Source organism: Gobius niger (genome assembly GCF_951799975.1).
Source record: "Gobius niger genome assembly, chromosome: 18".
Classification (NCBI taxonomy): Eukaryota; Metazoa; Chordata; class Actinopteri; order Gobiiformes; family Gobiidae; genus Gobius; species Gobius niger.
The window spans coordinates 22,789,787-22,809,888 of NC_136869.1; the positions used below are offsets into that span (position 1 = coordinate 22,789,787).

The 20,102-nt window shown below is 41.2% G+C and overlaps 1 protein-coding gene across 1 annotated transcript; it reads left to right on the plus strand.

Moving 5' to 3' along the window:
* The first annotated feature begins 261 nt into the window (after positions 1-261).
* thnsl1 (threonine synthase like 1) lies at positions 262-15,960 on the plus strand. Its single transcript, XM_079576191.1, is given in 4 exon segments — positions 262-340; positions 12,640-13,542; positions 13,544-14,026; positions 15,137-15,960. Coding segments are annotated over 3 exon segments (2,160 nt in total). The 5' UTR covers positions 262-340; positions 12,640-12,669; the 3' UTR covers positions 15,941-15,960.
* The last annotated feature ends 4,142 nt before the right edge of the window (positions 15,961-20,102 follow it).

A 20,102-nucleotide genomic window follows, 5' to 3' on the forward strand; every position in this document is an offset into this window, starting at 1 on the left:
TATTTATTTATTTATTTATTTATTTATTTATTGTTTGGAGTTTACAACTAATTTGGCTACTCATATATTTATTTTCTGCCTTGACTTAACTGGTGCTACCGGATGCTACACTTCATTGACACTATTGTTTTTTGTTTTTTTTTGCGCTTCAAATTTCCGTGTTTAGTGTATAAACAGGTTTGTTCCTTCTGGCAGCCCGTAGTTGTTTATGTTTTCTCGTCTTCCGGTCAGGTGTAGCTGCTGCGTGGGGGCTGCACCACTGGCACGCTGCTGCTCGAGTCGCCCAAATCTTTGGAGACGTGTTTTATGGTGAACTTTTTTGTACCATTGCAACTGACAGGTATAGTGAACGCGCACGCTGCTTCTGACGTGTGTTTGAACGTGATGTCAAACTGAATGTTACTGTTATTAGCCGACGTAGTTTCTTGAGTTTTATGATTTGCTGAAATGAACCTCTTGACCTCCACCTGAACCCAACACATTTTCTCCAGTTACTCATTGCATTCCAGTTACTCATTACATTACGCATTACTATAGAGCATCACAAACGAGGATGAAATTGCAACAAAATGGCAAAAAAGCAATTAAAAAACGACGAAAAGTGACTAAAAAGAGAAGAAATCATGACAAATAAGCGACAAAAAAAAGCAAAGAAAAAACATGTCAAAAGAGAAATGAAAACACACAAAAACGCTTCACGCAATCACTCCCAGGTAGCAGTCGTGTCTGAGCCAGTTCTGGCTTTCTTGTGGCACAGCTGGCTGACGGACGACCCGACAGTTATTATCTGGCCCAGTAACGAGCCATACGCAATAAATCGAATGTCAGTTATCAGGCAGTTAAACCACTTGTGGGCCACAAGTGGACACGCTGTGTATGCCCCATAACAATCAAAGCGGATGCAGGCCATAGCATTCGGACATGCCCTGGCGCATACATGCTGTGCCGACTGCTGGCCCAGTAACACACAAACAATGAGTGAGCCAATAGATACTTGGTTTGTCTTGCCTTGACAAACAAGAGGGGCGGGGATTACCCTCGACGAAACCTGTTGCTCGAAATAAAATAAAAAATTCGGTATTATTATCAACGCTGTCATCCTAACATTTGTGAATGTCAATTGGGATACCTTCAGATAAGTCAAAATGGAGAATTAATTTGCTGGTTGAAAATGACCCCGCCCGCCCGGTCAACTCTGATGTTTATCAACAAATATACCATAAACATCAGACGTCAGCAGTTTACGTCGTTCAACACCAGCTGAGTCGTTCAACACCAGAGACGCGTAGTGGAGACGAGCGCCCCAGCAACTGAGCTGTAAGTGGAAAATTCTTTTTATTTTCTCTGTTTGGTTGTCATTAGTATCTTAAACTAAAGGCCTATTTAGTGTCGACGACATATTTAAACGTGCTTTGCTTAAGACTTATCTTCAGTTAACGTTAACGGTTCTGTCACCGTGCAACAGTTGGTCTTAGGTTTTTAACGTCTATGTAACTTGCGTGGTTAGTTAAATTGGTCGCTTACAAAACAAAACGCAATTTAGTTTGAAGCATGTAATTAAGCCTGTACATTTTGTTACATTCCGTGTGCTTTTTCTGCGTTTTGTAAGTAGGTATTGTTACGTATTCAGGGGGAAAATGCAATGGGCACGAGCCAGCCGTTACAACAACCGTCAGGCTCGTGAAGCTCCAAGATCTCTGAGGCTAAGCAGGGAAAGGCCTGGCTGGTTCTTGGGTGGGATACCGTTTTGGTAACACCATGGACGTCTGAGTGAATTTAGTGATTGAGTGACTGGTGAGGGGCCAATGGCGTAGCCTCGCTTCCGTCAGTCTACTCCAGGGCAGCTGTGGCTTTATGTTTCCGTTACAGAGGAGCCTATGTATGGCGCGAATGAATAGTACTTTGAGAATCTCTAACATGTCCTCCAAATCCATACGACACAAGTGTCCCAGATAGCAGTCCCAGGTCTTCAGCCCTGCCACACCTGTGGAGGAACTGAACGTCTAGCGGTGCCAAAGGCTCTCCAAGCGCGCTCTGCGCCATTGCGCTTCACACCTCCCCAACCGCACCGTCACAGTTCACCGCTCTTATCATATTATATGGATAGGCTCGGTTATCACCATTTTACACACACAACAGCGATACCAAAGCATTACATACCATTGATGCCTTCGTGAGTCCATCTTGGAGAAGAAGGACTCACGAAGACATCAATTGTTGTGTTGTTGTGAGTAAAATGGCGTTAACCGAGCCTACATACCCTAATATAATATGAGAGCGGTGGATTGTGGCTGCTGCTGCGGTTGGTCCTTTAGTGGTTTACAATGTCTTAATCTTTTTCTCCTCTCTGTTTGTAGAGCAAGCAGTTTTGTGCAACGCCACACACTTATTTGGTGAGTCTACATTTTCTTACATATTGCTTGGATAAAAAGGATATATGTGTTATTCAAAATCATGATGAACCACACAGTATGGGTTGCCAAATCATTAATTAAAACCCAGTTTTGTGGGTTGTGATTATATATGATATTACATTACAGTCTATTTACACACATACGTTTAGTGTTTTCAATGCTATTATTGTGTTGTCCTGTTTTGCAGGTGCAGTGAATTCCACTCTTCAGTCAATAGTCTACATTTAGCTGAGGTATAACAAAAACAAAAAATGGATAGAAAAAATGTAAGACAGCGTGCGGTAAAACGAGTAGGAGAGATGATGGCTTCTTTTATTGAGAAAAGGAGTTGTCAAGCTTTGGGAGACGCCCCTATAATCCTTGATAATCACAACCAAAGTCAGGGCCCAATTGTGTCAGATTTGATTGGGGATGAGGATGAAGGTGAAGGTGAAGATGAAGATGAAGAGTTAGACTCTGATGAACAGCTAGAACCAGATCTGAACTCAGATTATTGTGAAAACAGTGATATGAATTTAGAGTCCTCCTTGGCTGAATGGGCTGCGAGATTTAATATTTCATTGAGTGCAACAAGTAGTCTTCTTACGCTGTTAAAACACTACCACCCATCTTTGCCCAGAGATGCACGCACATTGCTCAAAACAGCAACAACCTACAGCGTGCAACCTCTTGGCGGAGGAAAATATATCTATTTTGGTGTGTTAAACTCACTTAGGAATACAATAGAAAAGGCATCTGCAAAACTCCCAGACAGTTTCAAATTTTCACTGCAGTTGAATATTGACGGTTTGCCCCTTTTTAAGAGCTCCAATCTGCAGTTTTGGCCTGTGTTAGGACTTTTGCAGTCACATACAAAAGAACCAGTCATCCTTGCCCTTTTCTGTGGCAACTCAAAGCCCTCCTCTCTACAGGAGTTCTTAAAAGATTTAACATCTGAACTCAAAGATCTTGGCAGAGGATTCAATATTCAGGGGAAGCAGTTTTTTTTGTATGTTTCATCTGTTATTTGTGATGCTCCCGCCAGAGCTTTTGTTAAAGCCATAAAATCACACACAGGATACTCTGGATGTGACAAATGCATTCAGACTGGGGTTTGGAACAGTCATAGAATGACTTTTCCAGAGATCAACAGCCCTAGAAGAACTGATGCATCTTTTAAGAGTTTATCTGATGAGGACCACCATTTAGCAGTATCCCCCTTCAGCAGTCTTGAGATGGGAATGGTGTCGTGTTTTCCCCATGATTACATGCATTTGGTTTGCCTTGGTGTCATGAGGAAACTGTTAGATCTTTGGCACCATTCTGGACCTGTGCGCTGCAGAATATCCTCTGCTCAAAGTGAAACCATTTCAAAGGCATTATTGGCCTTGAAACCATTTGTTCCATCAGATTTTGCTCGTAAGCCTAGGACACTATCAGAGAGACACAGGTGGAAGGCAACAGAGTTCAGACAGTTTTTATTGTACACTGGCCCTGTTGTTTTGCGTGATACTCTTCCAAGTCCCATCTACCAGAATTTCATGCTGCTCTCTGCGTCTGTGTTCATTTTGTCAAGTCCTAATCTGTGTCAAGTGCTGAATGACTTTGCTCAAGAACTATTAGAGTCATTTGTCCAACATTTTAGTAAACTGTATGGAGCTGAGCATGTTGTTTACAATGTGCATGGGTTGTTGCATCTGTGTGACGATGTGAGGCTTCATGGAAACTTGGACCTATTTTCAGCCTTCCCATTTGAGAATTTTTTGGGCCAGATTAAGAAAATGGTAAGAACAGCCAATAACCCTTTAGCCCAAGTAATCCGCAGGGTCTCAGAACAAAAATGTACAGCAATAGACAAAAGTAATGACAAAATGGCTTTACACAAAGAACACAATGATGGACCTCTCCCACAGGATTTTTGTTTGAAGAAAGTTAGTCAGTTTCAACGGGCACTTGTTGGGAATGCAGAAATAAATATCTCATCTGCACGGGACAGCTGTGTTAAAATAGTAGATAAAATAGCTGTTGTGGTTAACATCATTTTGTGTGAAGGCAAATCCTATGTAGTTTATCGTGAATATACAAACCATCAATCATTTTTTGAATATCCAATCATGTCATCCCAAATGGGAATTTTTGTAGTCAGTGATTTGTCTGATATTAAAGCAACTCCTTTAGAAGATTGTAGGATTGTTAAATGTGTTAGATTTCCATTTAAAGGAAAACATGTAGTTTTTCCTTTTTCCCATTGTTGCTAAATCAGTATGGCATATTTGAGAAGTTTGACCTTTTAATGTTTTTGTTTTTTGACTGTTCTTTTTAATTATGTAATTCTTACTGCTGTGTTCAGCAGGACTTAGGTCGATGTAGTTGTTTTTAAAGTTGGATTGGATCAATTTCAACTTTTGTGGTTTTATTAGTCTGCACTATAGGTTGGGTTCAAGTGACATCAGAACAATATGTGGTATTTTGGACCAGTTCTAGCATGACAGGAATGTTCAATTATTTGCCTATGTGGAAAGTCCTAATTTGTCCACTTCTTCTAATGAGCAGCTAAAAAGTCTCTAATTTGCCTTTAATGCAATGCCAAAAGTGCATTTCATGTTCTAAATGTCATGAACACAACCTATTTACCCTGTTCATCCACAGTATGTACAATATAGTGGAATTCACTGATACCCATGAAGTGGAGTTGGTCCCAGCTTCATGGGTAATTGAGGATGAGTGTTTCTGGCCCCCGTTGAAGGGAAAACATCTTAAGGTATCCATTATAAAAAAGGAAACACCCAGCATGGACTGGGAATCATGGAGGATCCGTGTTTTGTACACAGCTGGTATGTATTTAAAATGTAATGTTTTAACATATATTTGTATTTATAGTTTTTTTATATCTTGTGCTTAACAGATTCCTATGAGAAGGCCCGGCAGAAGCTTTCTGAAGCTGAGGAGTTTTCAGATCTTCAATCAGATGCTGAAAACATGAAGCAGAGGAGAAGAATGTGAGTAAAATTTGTAGATATACACATGAAAAATATTGTACGTAGCCAGGGCTTGACTGGCAGAAAAAATCGGCCCAGGACTTTTGGGTCAAGACCGGCCCTCTAAAAAAAAAAAAGTAATATTCAATGCAATAGCTGAGGTGATGAGCAAAACAATAAGCCCTGGGCTTGAACTAAAACAGTATAAGCTACGAATCAAAGACAATAGCAACAGGTTGTTTCTGCCAAATTCCAGCTAACACCTCATAGCACTCAACACTTTAATCTTGTCATTTATAACTTGAAAGAACTTTTGTAAAATTACTTAACAACCTTAAAATGTGCGTTCCGTTAATGAAGTTCCACTCACGACTGCAACACACATAAACTCATCAAACCAACCAAATGATCCCACTGTAGATTGAAGAGGTGTGTAGTGAAAATAGAAGTCCTAAAAAGGCCAAACATTGTAAATCCTTTTAATGGAAACTTGAAGATTCACAAACTGTGCACACTGACGACGAGGAGCAAGACAGAGTCACCTGACAACTCCCAGCATGCACTTCTTTGCAAACATTTGTCTAAAATGTATAAAAATAGAGGTCTAAGGTTCTCTGGGTCCTGGAGGGAGTTACAATAAACGATTTCCTCTTATATTCGCAATGTGAGGGGCATGCGTGTTATGTCCCAGAGGCCCATCGCTCATTATATGAGATTATCTGTGAACCATAACTCAAGAAAGCGTGCCACCAGAAGGGTATTTAAGGCGTCACATCCCTCTAATGGAGCAGTTGTGTAATTACATCAGTGTAATGATAGAGATTCTAATGGCTTTTCCCACTAATTGTGGGCTTGTGAAAGGTATTAATTAATATATATGCTGTTCTTTTACGCCTTTATTTGTTTTAATTTTTTTCAGACCAAGTAGTCGCCTGCAGGACTTGCCTTCCGACAGTGATGAGACCACCATTGATGAAAGCCTGTTGCCTCCAGCTCCAGACATTAGCCCGCCACTTTTTACAGATGACCTTCCAAGTTCTCAATGGCGTAGGTTTTTGGGATGTAAGTGGTTTAAGTTTCTTTTTCCTCATCTGTGTCATGATTAATTAAAAAAATCTTACTAATGAAATTATAATAGCTTTCTTTATCGTAGTTGAATTTGCATTTTACCTGTAAAATCCTGACCAATGGTAATGTCCGTCTCTGTAGCTACCTACTCCCTTTAAACAAGAAACTGGCTTGAAGTTTAATGTCTTCATTGCCTGCACAATTTTGTGTTCACGTGACAGCACAATATTCTAAAGAGCTGATGGATCTGTCTTAAACTTACTCACTTATTATGTGAGGTGACAGTATTCAAATGAATGTGTGTGATGTTGGTCAGCAGAAAGGCCCTGTAGCCATAAGAATAATTTGCCGGGTTTGTGAATCCAATCACAACAAAATAATGATCATTAACAACATTTGTCTATTTTCCATTTAGAAAATTATTTTGAAACTGTATCTTTCCAATAGAGTTGTATTGGGCCCTGCCCTCCATCTGAGATTATGACGTCATAAAATTTTAGAACATGCTATGGAGCCAGTGCGAAATATTTTCCTCACTATTTCAGTGGAAAATTATGACATTATTAAATCCACACAATAGTCAAAATCAGCCTTCTCCTCCTTGCTCTTGAAGAAAAAGCATCAGTTCGTGTATGTCTTCATTCAGAAATTACCATCTTTTTTAGATTTTAAATATTTTACGGACTGTTTTTGTGAGGCGTTAAAACAATTCACCTATTATTGATTCTTAGATCCTGCCAGTCAATCAGTTCAACATGCTTCAAACAGTGCAGGGCCCAGTGTTACAACTCAGCATGCTGCAGGCAGAGAAGGGTCTCTTCATTCAGCTCATCCACCTTCAATCAGGGCAGGGTCTCTTCATTCAGCTCATCCACCTTCAATCGGCGCAGGGTCTCTTCATTCAGCTCATCCACCTTCAATCAGGGCAGGGTCTCTTCATTCAGCTCATCCACCTTCAATCAGGGCAGGGTCTCTTCATTCAGCTCATCCACCTTCAATCGGCGCAGGGTCTCTTCATTCAGCTCATCCACCTTCAATCGGCGCAGGGTCTCTTCATTCAGCTCATCCACCTTCAATCGGCGCAGGGTCCCTTCATTCAGCTCATCTAGCTCATTTTATGCAGCATTCACTCAACACGGCCTCCAATCAATTTACACAACATTTGGTCAACACAGCATTCAACACTGAGCCCAGTTCTACAGTTCAAAAATCAGGTGAGTTATTTTTGCTTTTCAATAATCTCACATTATTAATGGTAGAGCCAATATCTTAAATTTTTCTTCCAGTATCTCCACCGACACCCTCCGAGCCAAGTGACTGTCTAATGTGTATGTTTGTTTATGCTTAAAAAAAGTGTTACATTTCATTATATATGTCTTGATTTGCTGTTTTTGTTTGTTTGTATTTTAGCACTAATGCAGGAAATGCTCACAAAACAAGAAATGATTCTGGACCTACAGTCAAGACTACTGAACACCTTCATGTCACATCAAATGCGTCCAGAGTCATCTCTTGACATTGACCTGCACCTCCCACTTCAAGACAGAGAAGCACTCGTTAAATTTGAAGAAGAGCTTCAGAATGCGGAATTCAAAAATAAAGTTGTAGGTTTATTTTATGATTTATTTTAGTAAATGTTTATATGTTGTGTGTACATTGATTAATTGATTGGATTAATTATTTAATTTGTTTGACTGTTTTCCAGATTACCCAACTTGGAATGATTGGGGGTAGCGACGCAAGGGACACAGTGTGGAGAATTTAAAAAAAAACCCTCTCCCATTCTCTGGCCACCCAAACTAACTGGAGGGGTTTGAATGGGAAAAATAGATTTTCCACCCTGCAGCTCCGAGATGTCGTCATTCGTAATTATACACACTTTCACTCACAACAACAAGAATTTATGGTATTTGAAAAAAGTAAAAAGCTTCAACTGTTAGACATTACAGAGAGTTTGCAAATACATTCTACTCAGAAAACTCAATGTCAGTGTTCTGTTAAGTATCAAAAGCAAATAACGTAGGACTACGTTAAAATGGTGTTAAAACAATCTTGTTCAAAATCTATCTTTTTATTTTAATGTTCTAAATATTGGTTTCACAGTTCAAGTTGAATAACAGCAGTAAACGCACTTTTTCATGATATTCTAATTATGTGACGAGCACCTGTAATTTATGTTACAGTGTCACTTTTTGATGTGTCCCATAAAAAGTCCACATCAAACAATATGCTGTAATAGATTTTAATTGATCCCCAGTTTTGTTTTGTTTGTATCTTAACAGGCGCTGTTCGAAAGAACCCACTATGTCCAACTGCCTCTTCATTTGAGATCGAGAATTCTATTAAGAAGTGGCTAAATTTAGCCAATGACCGGGAAGGAGGGAGAAGAAGGCGAGCGAGGAACACCGAGACACACATTTAGTGTCTTTGCAGGGTTAGGGTTAGGGTAGATAGATAAATTGACAGAGAAAAACTGACACATGAACAAACAAAAGAAAAAAGAAAACGAAAAAAAAAAAAAAAATATATATATATATATATATATTCTTTTTGGCTGCAGTGAGGCCTTTGTTCTAGGTAGTACACCACTTTCCCCCAGAGCTCCTAAACTCCTGGGCATTAACATAAAGAAGCAAAATAGAGCATTTGATTCATTTATTGTCCATCATATTTATTGAAATTATTTATTTATCGTAAATACTTTTTGTAACACAGTGTGAAAAATAAAAATGCACTGAGGACTGTTAAAGTCCACAGCTGTTTGATTTAGTAATTTCAGTATCTTTTGTTATTTTGCTTGCTGTTTAATGAATTAACAGTATATTGATTGCCAGTGTTTGGTGCAAAACCTATTTCTTTAGCTATATGAGTACAGGTTGAGGCCAATACTTGTGTGAGACCGTCATTGGTTTTGCACACCTGATGACCAAGTGACCACTGCATTGTACAGGTTTGGACATCTGCAGAAGAGTCACATGCGGTGAGTTAACGCCAGGCAAAGGGTGGGTACAATTGCAGAATCAGTTATTCCTCCCATTGGCAGACTGTTTTCTTATTGCAGGATCAATGTAGATGGCAAACAAGTAGAGGAACTGGGCCTATCCATCACAACGTCAAGTGAAACATTTTAGCGGAATGCTGCTATGGTCCAGAGTTGGTAAGTGAGGAATTTCGCTGATGGTCAATAATAATACATTAAATACATCTTGCTGATTCATAACATTTAGATACATCTTTTATTCAAACCTCAGCTCTAACAGATACTTTCCTCCAGTTTCATTTAACACACAAAAGTCTTCCATTGTCTCTTCCAAACTCCCAAACTAAGTATTATTTGCGCCACAGAAATGTAAACCTGTCGATTATTAAGTTCTATGACGATAATTGAGAGTTTGCGATTTTGATTAAATTCTGATTAATTGCAGAGCCCTAACTTTACGTACTTAACATCAACACCGAACCACTTACCCATTCACACTCTCATTCATACGCCAATGTACACCGACAATTAGAGGCAGACACCGGTGTCTTGCCCAAGGACACAACAATATCTGCATCTGATTCTGCGGGAGATGCAATTCGAACCGCCGACCTTCCGATTATGAGACGACCTGCTCTGTCTGTCGCTGTAATTGTTGACAGTGTCACACTATTCTATAATTCTATATATTTCTGTTGACTTATAAAAATGACGAATCATATCACCAGATTTGAGTTAAACATATTCAAATGCCTCTACTTGGAACAATTTCAATATAGATTTAAAGGCTAAGTAATAGCCTACTTTTACAGACATTTGGCCCCGTCTGCAGAGAGACGTAAAGTTCAGGTAAACAATGTCCAACAAAGGTGATGTCCAAATAAGCATTAGCAGCAGGTGGTGATGAGCCACATGGGTGTCCCCAGTCCTTCCACTGCAAGGAAAAAACTCAAAAACCCAGTGAGAGAAAAGAGACACTTCGGGGGGAAACCAGTAAAGGGGCTGATGGGAGTTGTCTTGTTGACTGTTTTGTTTCATTGTCTTAATGTTTGTGTGGTCCTGTGAGACAACTCTTGTGATATTAGGCAATAGTTTATTGGTTTATTTGGTAGTGACAGTGCATGTTAATGAACAAGCCACACTGGAGCCTTGGACTAATTTCCATCCGTTGTCCCCCATGCGTACTCTCAAACACTCTCATTCATCTTGGCCTAACGTACATGTTTTTCACCGCTGTACTACCGTGCCGCAATACAGAATGATTTACAATGATTTACGTTTCACCACAGGTACAGCTCCCCTGCTCTTGATTAGGGTAGCTCCTGTTTTTTAAAGCCCTGTCAAATACTGAGTCAATGTAAAGTTTTGAGCTTTGTGTATTCCAGTTGTCTGCATCCAACATTTTCTAAATAACATACACTACTAACAGTTCTTTTATGATTCAATCAATACAGGTGCTGTCAGAAAAAAAGTACACCATCTGCAAGGATATTTGAAAGGTTAATCAAACAATGGACACATGTCGCCAATGACCAGAGTGAATGTAGCAGACAAGCCAGCAAGAGCACCGTCTGATTTGTAATTACCCAGGAGCAGTTTGTTAATCTATAGTTTCTTGAGAGCCTCTGGACTGGACTGGAACATGGACATTTCAGTGTAACAAATGTTGCCTCTTACTGTACTGAGTGGTATGTATGTGAAATTACAGAATCAGCACATTCAATGCGTTGTAAATTCTAAATGTTGATGCTGCTTTTCTATTTAAAATAGCATTTTGTAGATAATAAATTTCGTTCTGAGAGCTTGAAGCCTTGTTTTATTCTGTTATGTAGATGTTAAGATGGATAATGTGTTAGTGATTGCAACTTGTGCCCTTTTGTGCTAATCCTTTGTAGCCACTTGCAGCCTTGTTTGTTTCTCTTATACATAGAGTTTGCAGATATCACCATATGCATTTAGAAACAGCTCTGTTGACATTTTGATAACTGGGCCAGAACACATTCTAAACTTCATTAGATTTGAAGTGTATGAACCAGTACTGGGCCAGAACACATTCTAAACTTCATTAGATTTGAAGTGTATGAACCAGTACTGGGCCAGAACACATTCTAAACTTCATTAGATTTGAAGTGTATGAACCAGTACTGGGCCAGAACACATTCTAAACTTCATTAGATTTGAAGTGTATGAACCAGTAACGGGCCAGAAGAGAACTCTCGCTAGTTATGCCTTTACGGAGCGTGTGGCCCACTAGTGCGCCGGCAGCTGTGAATCGATAAGACACGCAGCCTATGGCCCAGCAAAGGGCCGCGGAAAAAGCCAACTGTCAGCCAGAAGAAACGTAAGGTTGTAGGCCAGTTCTGGCCCAAGAGAAATTTGCTAGCTGGGCTTCTGCAGGTCTTGGCTTTCAAATGAGGCAATGCACTGTGGCTCTCCAGTTGAGTATCTTTTAGGTTTGGGTAAAGCCGAACTGGAGAAAATGTGGTCGTTAAAGGTGGAGGAGGGGATTACGAGAGCTAGAAATGAGTTTGGACTAAAACTAAACATTTCACATTTTGAACAGGAAAACTCGGGTACCATAGCTTTAAAGTTGTGGACTTTTCATTTAGTTTAGTTATTGCAAAAACAGCTCATCGATTGTTGAAATAAATGTCAACCTATTTAGTGATTCACGGTAGGGCTGCACAATATATCGCGAGAAAAATATCGTATCGCGGTATTCGCTGATGCGATATCCGTATCGCGAGAAGCCACAATATATCGCAACCATCACCATAGCCTTCATCTGACTGAGATCCACCCATTTTTTTTTGCAAACTCAAACTCAGTCATGTGTAGAAGTTCAGTTTTAGTTTAACATTTGCTAGCTTTGTTCAATTCTACCCTGGTTTTGGTCCTGATGGGGTGTTTTTTAAGTCGTATTTTGACACAATTTGCTTGAAAATATCGTGCAGCAATAATTCAGTCTCCGTGTCACGTTTTAATACAAATGGTTGGTGGAGCTTTTATCTTTTTTCTTTATCTGTAGCTGGGTTGGATAGGCAGCAGTTTGAGCGGAGAGGACCTCACACTCTTCCTCCAGCTGTTTAGTTTCTGTAAATCTTGAGTGAGTGACATGGTGATTTAACCAGTCAGCGAAGTGGGAACTCTCTGAAGTACCAGATGCCTTTAGTTCCCTCTTAAACCCATCAGCTACTCTAATCCAATCTTCCTTTTTCAGGAGAATAGACCGCTGTTCCATTCCACCTCAATGTTGCGCTGGGCATTCCGGCACCTTGGACTTTCCACTTCCAGAGTCTCCCTCATCCCCAAGCTATGCCTCTCCTCCAGCTCCCCCAGAGGTTTGCTTCTGGGGGACAAAAACATCATCCTCATGGGCCCTCCGGGAGCGGGCAAGACCACCGTGGGCAGAATCGTCGCCCACAGACTCGGCCTGCCCGCCGTCGACATTGACGACGACCTCCTGGAGCCGATGTGGAGAATGCCCGTGGCCGCGAAACTGGCTTCGGTGGGCGGCGTGCGCTTTCTCGAGGAGGAAGGTAAAGCCTTGAGCACTTTCTCCGGCAGCGAATGCGTCATCTCCCTCACCGGTTCAAACCCGCTGGACACGGTGGCAATGCAGCACATCAAGCAAAGCGGCGTCGTGGTTTATCTGGACGTCGACTCGGAGGACATCATTCACAGACTGGCGAGGATGAAAGTCAACAGGATCGTGGGGCAGGAGGCGGGGGTGCCGTTGAAGGACATATTACGCTACAGGAAGCAGTTTTATGAGAAATGGTTGGACGTTCGAGTGCTGTGCGGCAGAGGCGAGACTGTCGTGGAAGTAGCGGACAAAGTCATAAGCACATTGGAGCGGTATAACAGCGCGGAAACCTACATTTCAACGCGCAGCAACGATACGTCCAAGAGCGTCTACTTCAGTGACGTTGTCGTGGACGGCCTGGCCAAAGATGGCGGCCTCTACGTGCCCCGGAATGGCTTCCCGAGACTGGAGCCGTGCGAGTGGGTGCGGCTCGTTGACAGGTCGTATCAAGAGAGGGCGTTGGTTTTGCTGGAGAAGTGCATACATCCGAGCGACGTTTCCGCGCTGGATCTCAGGACTATGGTGACGAGGGCGTTTGGGGTCGAATTTCGCCAGTAAGGCAATAGCCCCCGTCAGGCACCTAATGGACAATCAGTACGTCCAGGAGCTCTTCCACGGACCGACGGCGTCATTTAAAGACCTGGCGTTACAGCTCATGCCCCAGATGTTCGCCCACTGCCTGCCTCCCATGTGTAACTTCCTCGTCCTCGTCGCCACTTCCGGCGACACAGGAAGTGCGGTGCTGAGCGGCTTTAGCGGTTTGAAAGACGTGTATAAGCATAAAACGGGCGTGCTGGTGTTTTTCCCGGAAGCCGGAGTGAGTGAGATACAAAAGAGGCAGATGGTGGGTGCGTACGAGGGGAACGTGCGAGCGGTGAGTGTAACGTCCGACTTCGACTTCTGCCAGAGGAGCATTAAGAGGATGTTCGGGCAGGCGGGGCTCACGGGGCACCTGGCCGTGGAGTACGGGACGCTGCTCAGCACGGCTAACTCCATCAACTGGGCACGGCTTCTGCCTCAGGTGGGTCAGGATGTGGGAGGTCACAGCGTACACTCAACAAAGGGAAGTGTAGACATCATTACCTGTATACTGTGATGTCTTTTAGGTCAACTGAAAGCAATCATTTTTCTTTTTTTTTCTTTTTATCACAGGAAAATAACATAAAATTAACTAAAATAAGGTGACAAAATTTTGTGGTGCGTAAATTGTTTTTTATGAACCCTTTATACCATATATTTATCATTCTGCAGTACATACAGTGGGGGAAAAAAGTATTTGGTCAGTTTCACATAGACATTGTTTTGGATTTTGGCCAAATACTTTTTTTCCCCACTGTACGTACCAAAGTAGGTATGCCAAAGTAGCAGTTTTACTTCACAAACACCCATGAAGTCGGACAGAAGGACACAAAAAATATATTTTATTCATAGCATGCTTATTTCTTTCCTTTAAAACAATGATCCTCATTCTGTCTCGATCTTATTTCTATTCAAATTCCTATAATGTGCATATGCCTGATTTAAAATATGATATATATACATATAATTTAATGGGATAATGCCTGTGGTGTAATACACCATAGGTTTACACACCCGGGAAGTGTCAATTTTCTAAATAAACGTTCCAACAGCCCTTCCAGGAGCCCAGGACGGCGCGGCCCTCTTTTCGATCCAAAGATCCCTCGGAGCCACACCATAATATACATTCACTCTTTGCAAAGAGAATACATTATGATTTTCCACATTAATTTCTCATAATTTTACAAAACAAATCATAATAGTTATCATATGCTAAATACTTATTATAACTATACAAATACCCATAAAGTTCATTTCAAACTGATGTGTGGTCAGCCTTTGGAGGCTATATTCCAAGGATAGATCTACATCTGTCTTGTGGCCCTTACGTACAGTGTGACTCCTCCACAACTGTCACAAATTCTAATTAAGCTGATGGAAATTAAATGAAATAATTAATATAACAGAATTATCAAACCAGGGAAGATTTGTTTTGAGCAAAATCTTATTTCTGTCTAAGTTTGGTTAGAAAAAGAGCTTCTTTTACTGTGCAGATACATTGTTTTTCTTTCCCTTAACTTTCTTTTCTTATTAAATCTGTGAATTTCTCCAGGTCGTCTACCACACTTCCTCCTATCTGGACCTGTGCCGCTCTGGCGTTATCAGCTTCGGCGAGCCCGTGGACGTGTGCATCCCCTCCGGCAACTTCGGCAACGCCATGTCGGCCCTCTACGCCCGGCACATGGGCATCCCGATAAGGAAAGTCATCTGCGCGTCCAACCCAAACCGCGTTATCACGGACTTCATCACCACCGGCGCGTACGACCTCCGCGGACGCCCCCTCCTGCCCTCCCTCTCCCCGGCCATAGACATCCTCAAGTCTTCCAACCTCGAGAGATTTATCCACCACGTTACCGACGGAGACGGCCATCTCGTCAGGGCGCTGTTCACTTCTTTAGACGGACAGGGGCACTTCAGCGTGTCGGGGCAGCTCCTCGCCAGGATACGAGAGCAAGTGTCGGCCGGAAGTTGCTCCGAGGACGAGTGCCTGGCCGCCATCCGCACCGTTTACGAGCAGACCGGGTACGTGATGGACACGCACACCGCCGTGGCCAAAGCGGTGGGGGACAGGCTGCAGGACGCCTCGTGCCCCCTGGTCATTTGTTCCACCGCGCACTACGGGAAGTTCGCGCCCGCCGTGTTCCAGGCTCTAGGAATCCAGGGTGTCCCGCGCGAGCCGGCGGAGCAGTTGAAAGAGCTGAGTCGGGTCGCGAAGGGTCCAGAGGCGCACGGAGGCCTGATGAAGTGTCTGGAGGGGGGGGGCCTGCGGGGCCATAGGAGCTGCGAGGCGGACTACGGGGAGATGGTGGAGGAAGTGGAGGACATGATAGAGGATTCTTTCTTAAATGTAGCGTAAAAATGAGCACTGTTCTTCACAATCACGTCACACTTTGAATGTTTGCAATTAGCCATTCCCAAAGTCTTATCGATCTGAAATTTTCTCTGGCCCCCCCCAATAATTATAATTTTTCAATGATTTTACAGCATAAAAAGCAACATCCAGCAGTAATGGTAGGCTGTACACTGGGTTAACCCCTTAACTCCCACCTGAACCGAGCACATTTTCTCCAGTTTGGCTTCACCCCAGTCCAAAAGCTTCTGGGAAAAAGCTGTTAAAATAGCAACAAAACTGAGACGAAAACAATGATGGAAATGTGACAAAAAAGTGACGAAAAACTGATGATGAAGTGGCAAAAATGTCACAAAAGTGTCACAAGAAATTGACCAAAAATGTGACAAAAAATGACAAAAATGTGACGAAAAACTGATGATGAAGTGGCAAAAATGTCACAAAAATGTCACAAGAAATTGACAAATAAATGTGTCAAAAAAATGACAAAAATTTGATTCAAAAATTGACGAAAAAATGACAAAAATTTGATTAAACAAATGACGAAAAAATGATAAAAATATGACAAAATGTTACAAAAAAATGACAAAAATGTGATAAAAATTTGACAAAAAATTCACAAAAAAATGATCAAAAAGGGTGACAAAAATGAGTTGAACACCCAACAAAAAAATGATGGAAAAAAAATCTGATGACGTGAGGAAAAAGATCCTCTCGGTTCAGGCGGGAGTTAAGAGGTTAAAGTAGTACATTTAGGCAAATAAATGTAGTTTTTCTATTATTTTCAATGTACTTGTTGCTCCGGACCCCACTTTGGGAACCACAAGGTCCGGCATTCCATCCAAGTCACACGTTATAAATGAGCATGATTTTCTTTTCACTGGTTAAATTGATCTCACATGTTTGTTTTTTATATGCACTGTGCACACGGCCGTCCCTCTTCTTGTTATGTCGTTATTTTGTGGTAGTTGATTTTAATTTATTTTATTCACACCATGTATTAGGCAACTAACCCTCCACCACATTAACTCTATTTCTGATTTTCCTTTGGACATTGTTGTGAAATGTGTTTTTTTGTAAATGTGGAATATAAACCTGGCACCTCTAGATCAGGATACACTGCACTTGGAACCTTTCAACTTTTATCACTATTTTATATACTTTTTATCAACTTAACGCGTACATGTGCTTTACTGGAATGTGTAGAGAAAGTAGCATTCAATTTGAAACTATGCAAAGCGTGTGAGGAGAATTTCAGTCTCGGCCCACTAGAGGGGGACATTCACTGTAAAACGAATGGCCTTTTCCATTCATGGGTTAAATTTTACCCTCTGATGTTATTTCTACATGCACATTCTTTCTGCAAAGTGTCACAGTCGGATCACTTAGTAATGGCAATAAACACTTTGTTCTGTACTCGCGTTGCTTTTTTTGGCTACTAATTGTCTTTGTATTGTTCCATCCTTGTGACCTGGCTCGCTCACAGCCAGGTGATACCTCAGCAGCCGGGCCCCTGGCAGCCGACACGACAGCGCTCATAGATCTGCTGGATTGCTTATGACTGCGCTTGTAAAAAATAGATGGGAAGTGGAGACAGATTTCATAAAGCACGGCGCTGGCATGCTCTCAAATGTGCGTCCCTGTCTCTCAATCTCTGCCTTTCTGCCAAGGATCAGCTGCCAGAGTCACACAGGGAAAGGTTCACCGTCTTCACAATATCCATATCTGACGGAGAGGTTTTTTTCCCAACAGCAGACTGTCATTAAAGGCCCCATACAAATGTTAGAAAAGTTAGGAATGTGTTTGAACTACAACTATAATTTAAGTTTAGTTGATTCCTCTTTCATTATAATAAAAAAGTTAGATATAGATATTAATGCTGCTGTTCATGCGGTGCAACATTGTTCTGTTCTCAGTGTTGTGGGTTAGAATCCCATATCGTTTAATAGTACCCAACCAAGGGTGAAAAGCCCTTAGCTATTTTTTTTTTTTTTCCAATTTTAGTTTTATGGAATGATATCTATCCGATTTTGAATTATTTCTTAGAAGAGAAACTTTGCACATCAATTACCAAAGGCAGGTGCGTAGGAGATGAGGGTAAATCCCAGCATACATGAGTAAAAAAAAATAGTTCCCGCACACTGCCGAACTTGCAAAAATACTTTATTAGGATTTGGTCAACGTTTCGGTCCTGAGACCTTCATCAGGCAAATTGCTGAAGAGCTCCAGTCTTAATACACATCAAATAGAATAAAATGGATGAAGACCACAGGTGGAACAAGAAATCCTGGTGGAGCTGCATCCATCCTAACATGTAAATGGTCATAGTACACAATAAAAGAGCAGTGTAGTCAGGTTACAAAAAAATGCTCAAGTTAAATTCATCGTTGAGGCCTTTCAGAACAAAAGTTAGTAAAGTAAGGATCCAATAAGACTCTCTTTGCTTGAGGGGGGACATGTTCAATGCCATAGAACCTCAGAGAACAGACATCATGATCATTGTCATTAAAATGTATAGCAACTGGGTAACAGGAATCGTTTTTCCTTGAAACATGGGGGGGAAAAAAGTAAATCATTACGCATTATCAAACTTTGTGAACAATCCTATCCTTCAGTATAAAGCATTTCTCTGTTGTGATAGTATTACTCTGACAGCAACGCAACTGTTTCTTCCCTGAAACTTGTGAAAAGTGCTTTGAAACTCATCCCTGGGAAGAAGCAGGATGTCAGAGATGCATTAGGGAAGTTAGGAATGAGTTTGGACCACTAATAGTTTCAACTTTTCTCTCTCCTTTTTCCAAGCATGTGTCTGTGCTGTGAGCCGCTCGCCTCTCCTCAGACCTGACTCGTAAGTTCCGCCGCTGGGATCGGGACGTCACCCGCTCGCCTCCATGGAGATGTTGCTGCGTTGCTTTGACTCCGGGTAACTGCACAGGAGAGATCCTCTTCTAAGCGCTCACTGCAGTGTCTGTGTCTTGAGCATGAGAAGCACTTTTGCTGCATGATTCAGCTTTACCCAAATCTAAAAGCTTCTCGACTGGAGCCTATAGGTCAGTGAAACACCTAATTTGAAAGCTAAGACCTATAAAACTGATCTAAACAGAATTTTCTCCTTAATGTTGCCATCACTTTTTAATAGCGTTTTGTCTTTGCATTTTTGTCACTTGTTCGTCTCATTTTTTCGTCACATTTTTTGTCATTTTTTTGTCACATTTGTGTCACTTTTTCTAATCATTTTAGTTACTTTTTCTTTGCATTTTTGTCACTTGTTCATCAAATTTTTGTCATTTTTTTGTCACTTTTTTGTAGCATTTTTGTCACTTTTTCGTCACATTTTTGTCATTTTTTCATCACATTAGTGCAATTTTTTCGTTGCATTTTTGTCATTTTTTCGTCACATTTGTGTCACTTTTTCTGATCATTTTTGTTACTTTTTCTTTGCATTTTTGTCACTTTTTCGTCACATTTTTGTAGTTTTTTCGTCACATTTGTGTCACTTTTTCTTTGCATTTTTGTCACTTGTTCATCAAATTTTTGTCTTTTTTTTGTCATTTTTTCGTCACATTTTTGTCATTTTTTCATCACATTTGTGTAATTTTTTCGTTGCATTTTTGTCATTTTTTCGTCACATTTGTGTCACTTTTTTGTCCAATTTTTGTCTTTTTTGCCATATTTGTGTCATTTTTTTGTTGCATTTGTGTAATTTTTTCATCACATTTGTGTCACTTTTTCGTTGCATTATTGTCACTTTTTCGTCACATTTGTGTCACTTTTTTGTACATTTTTTGTCATTTTTTCATCAAATTTTTGCTGCATTTTCATCATTTAAGTCTCGTTTTTGTCGCTATTTACATGCTTGTTTTCCAATAACCTTCAGATTTGGGTAAAGCTTAAGTGGAGAAACTGTGCTCTGTTCAGGTGAGGAGGAGAAGAGGTTAATTAACTCCGCATACGGCAGGTCTTCGCACAGAGCCGTACAGCGTCTTCATCCCACCTTTACCTTCCTTCCTCTGTAGCGCTGTGCTGTGCTGCCTGGGAGCACTGGCCTTATTAATCTAGCCTCCTGGAAGGTAAGTGCGTGCACGTGCGCTGTATGTGTGTGTGTGTGTGAGTGCATGTGAGTGCATGTGAGTGCGTGGAAGAGTGGGGGAGAGGGAGAGAGCAGCTG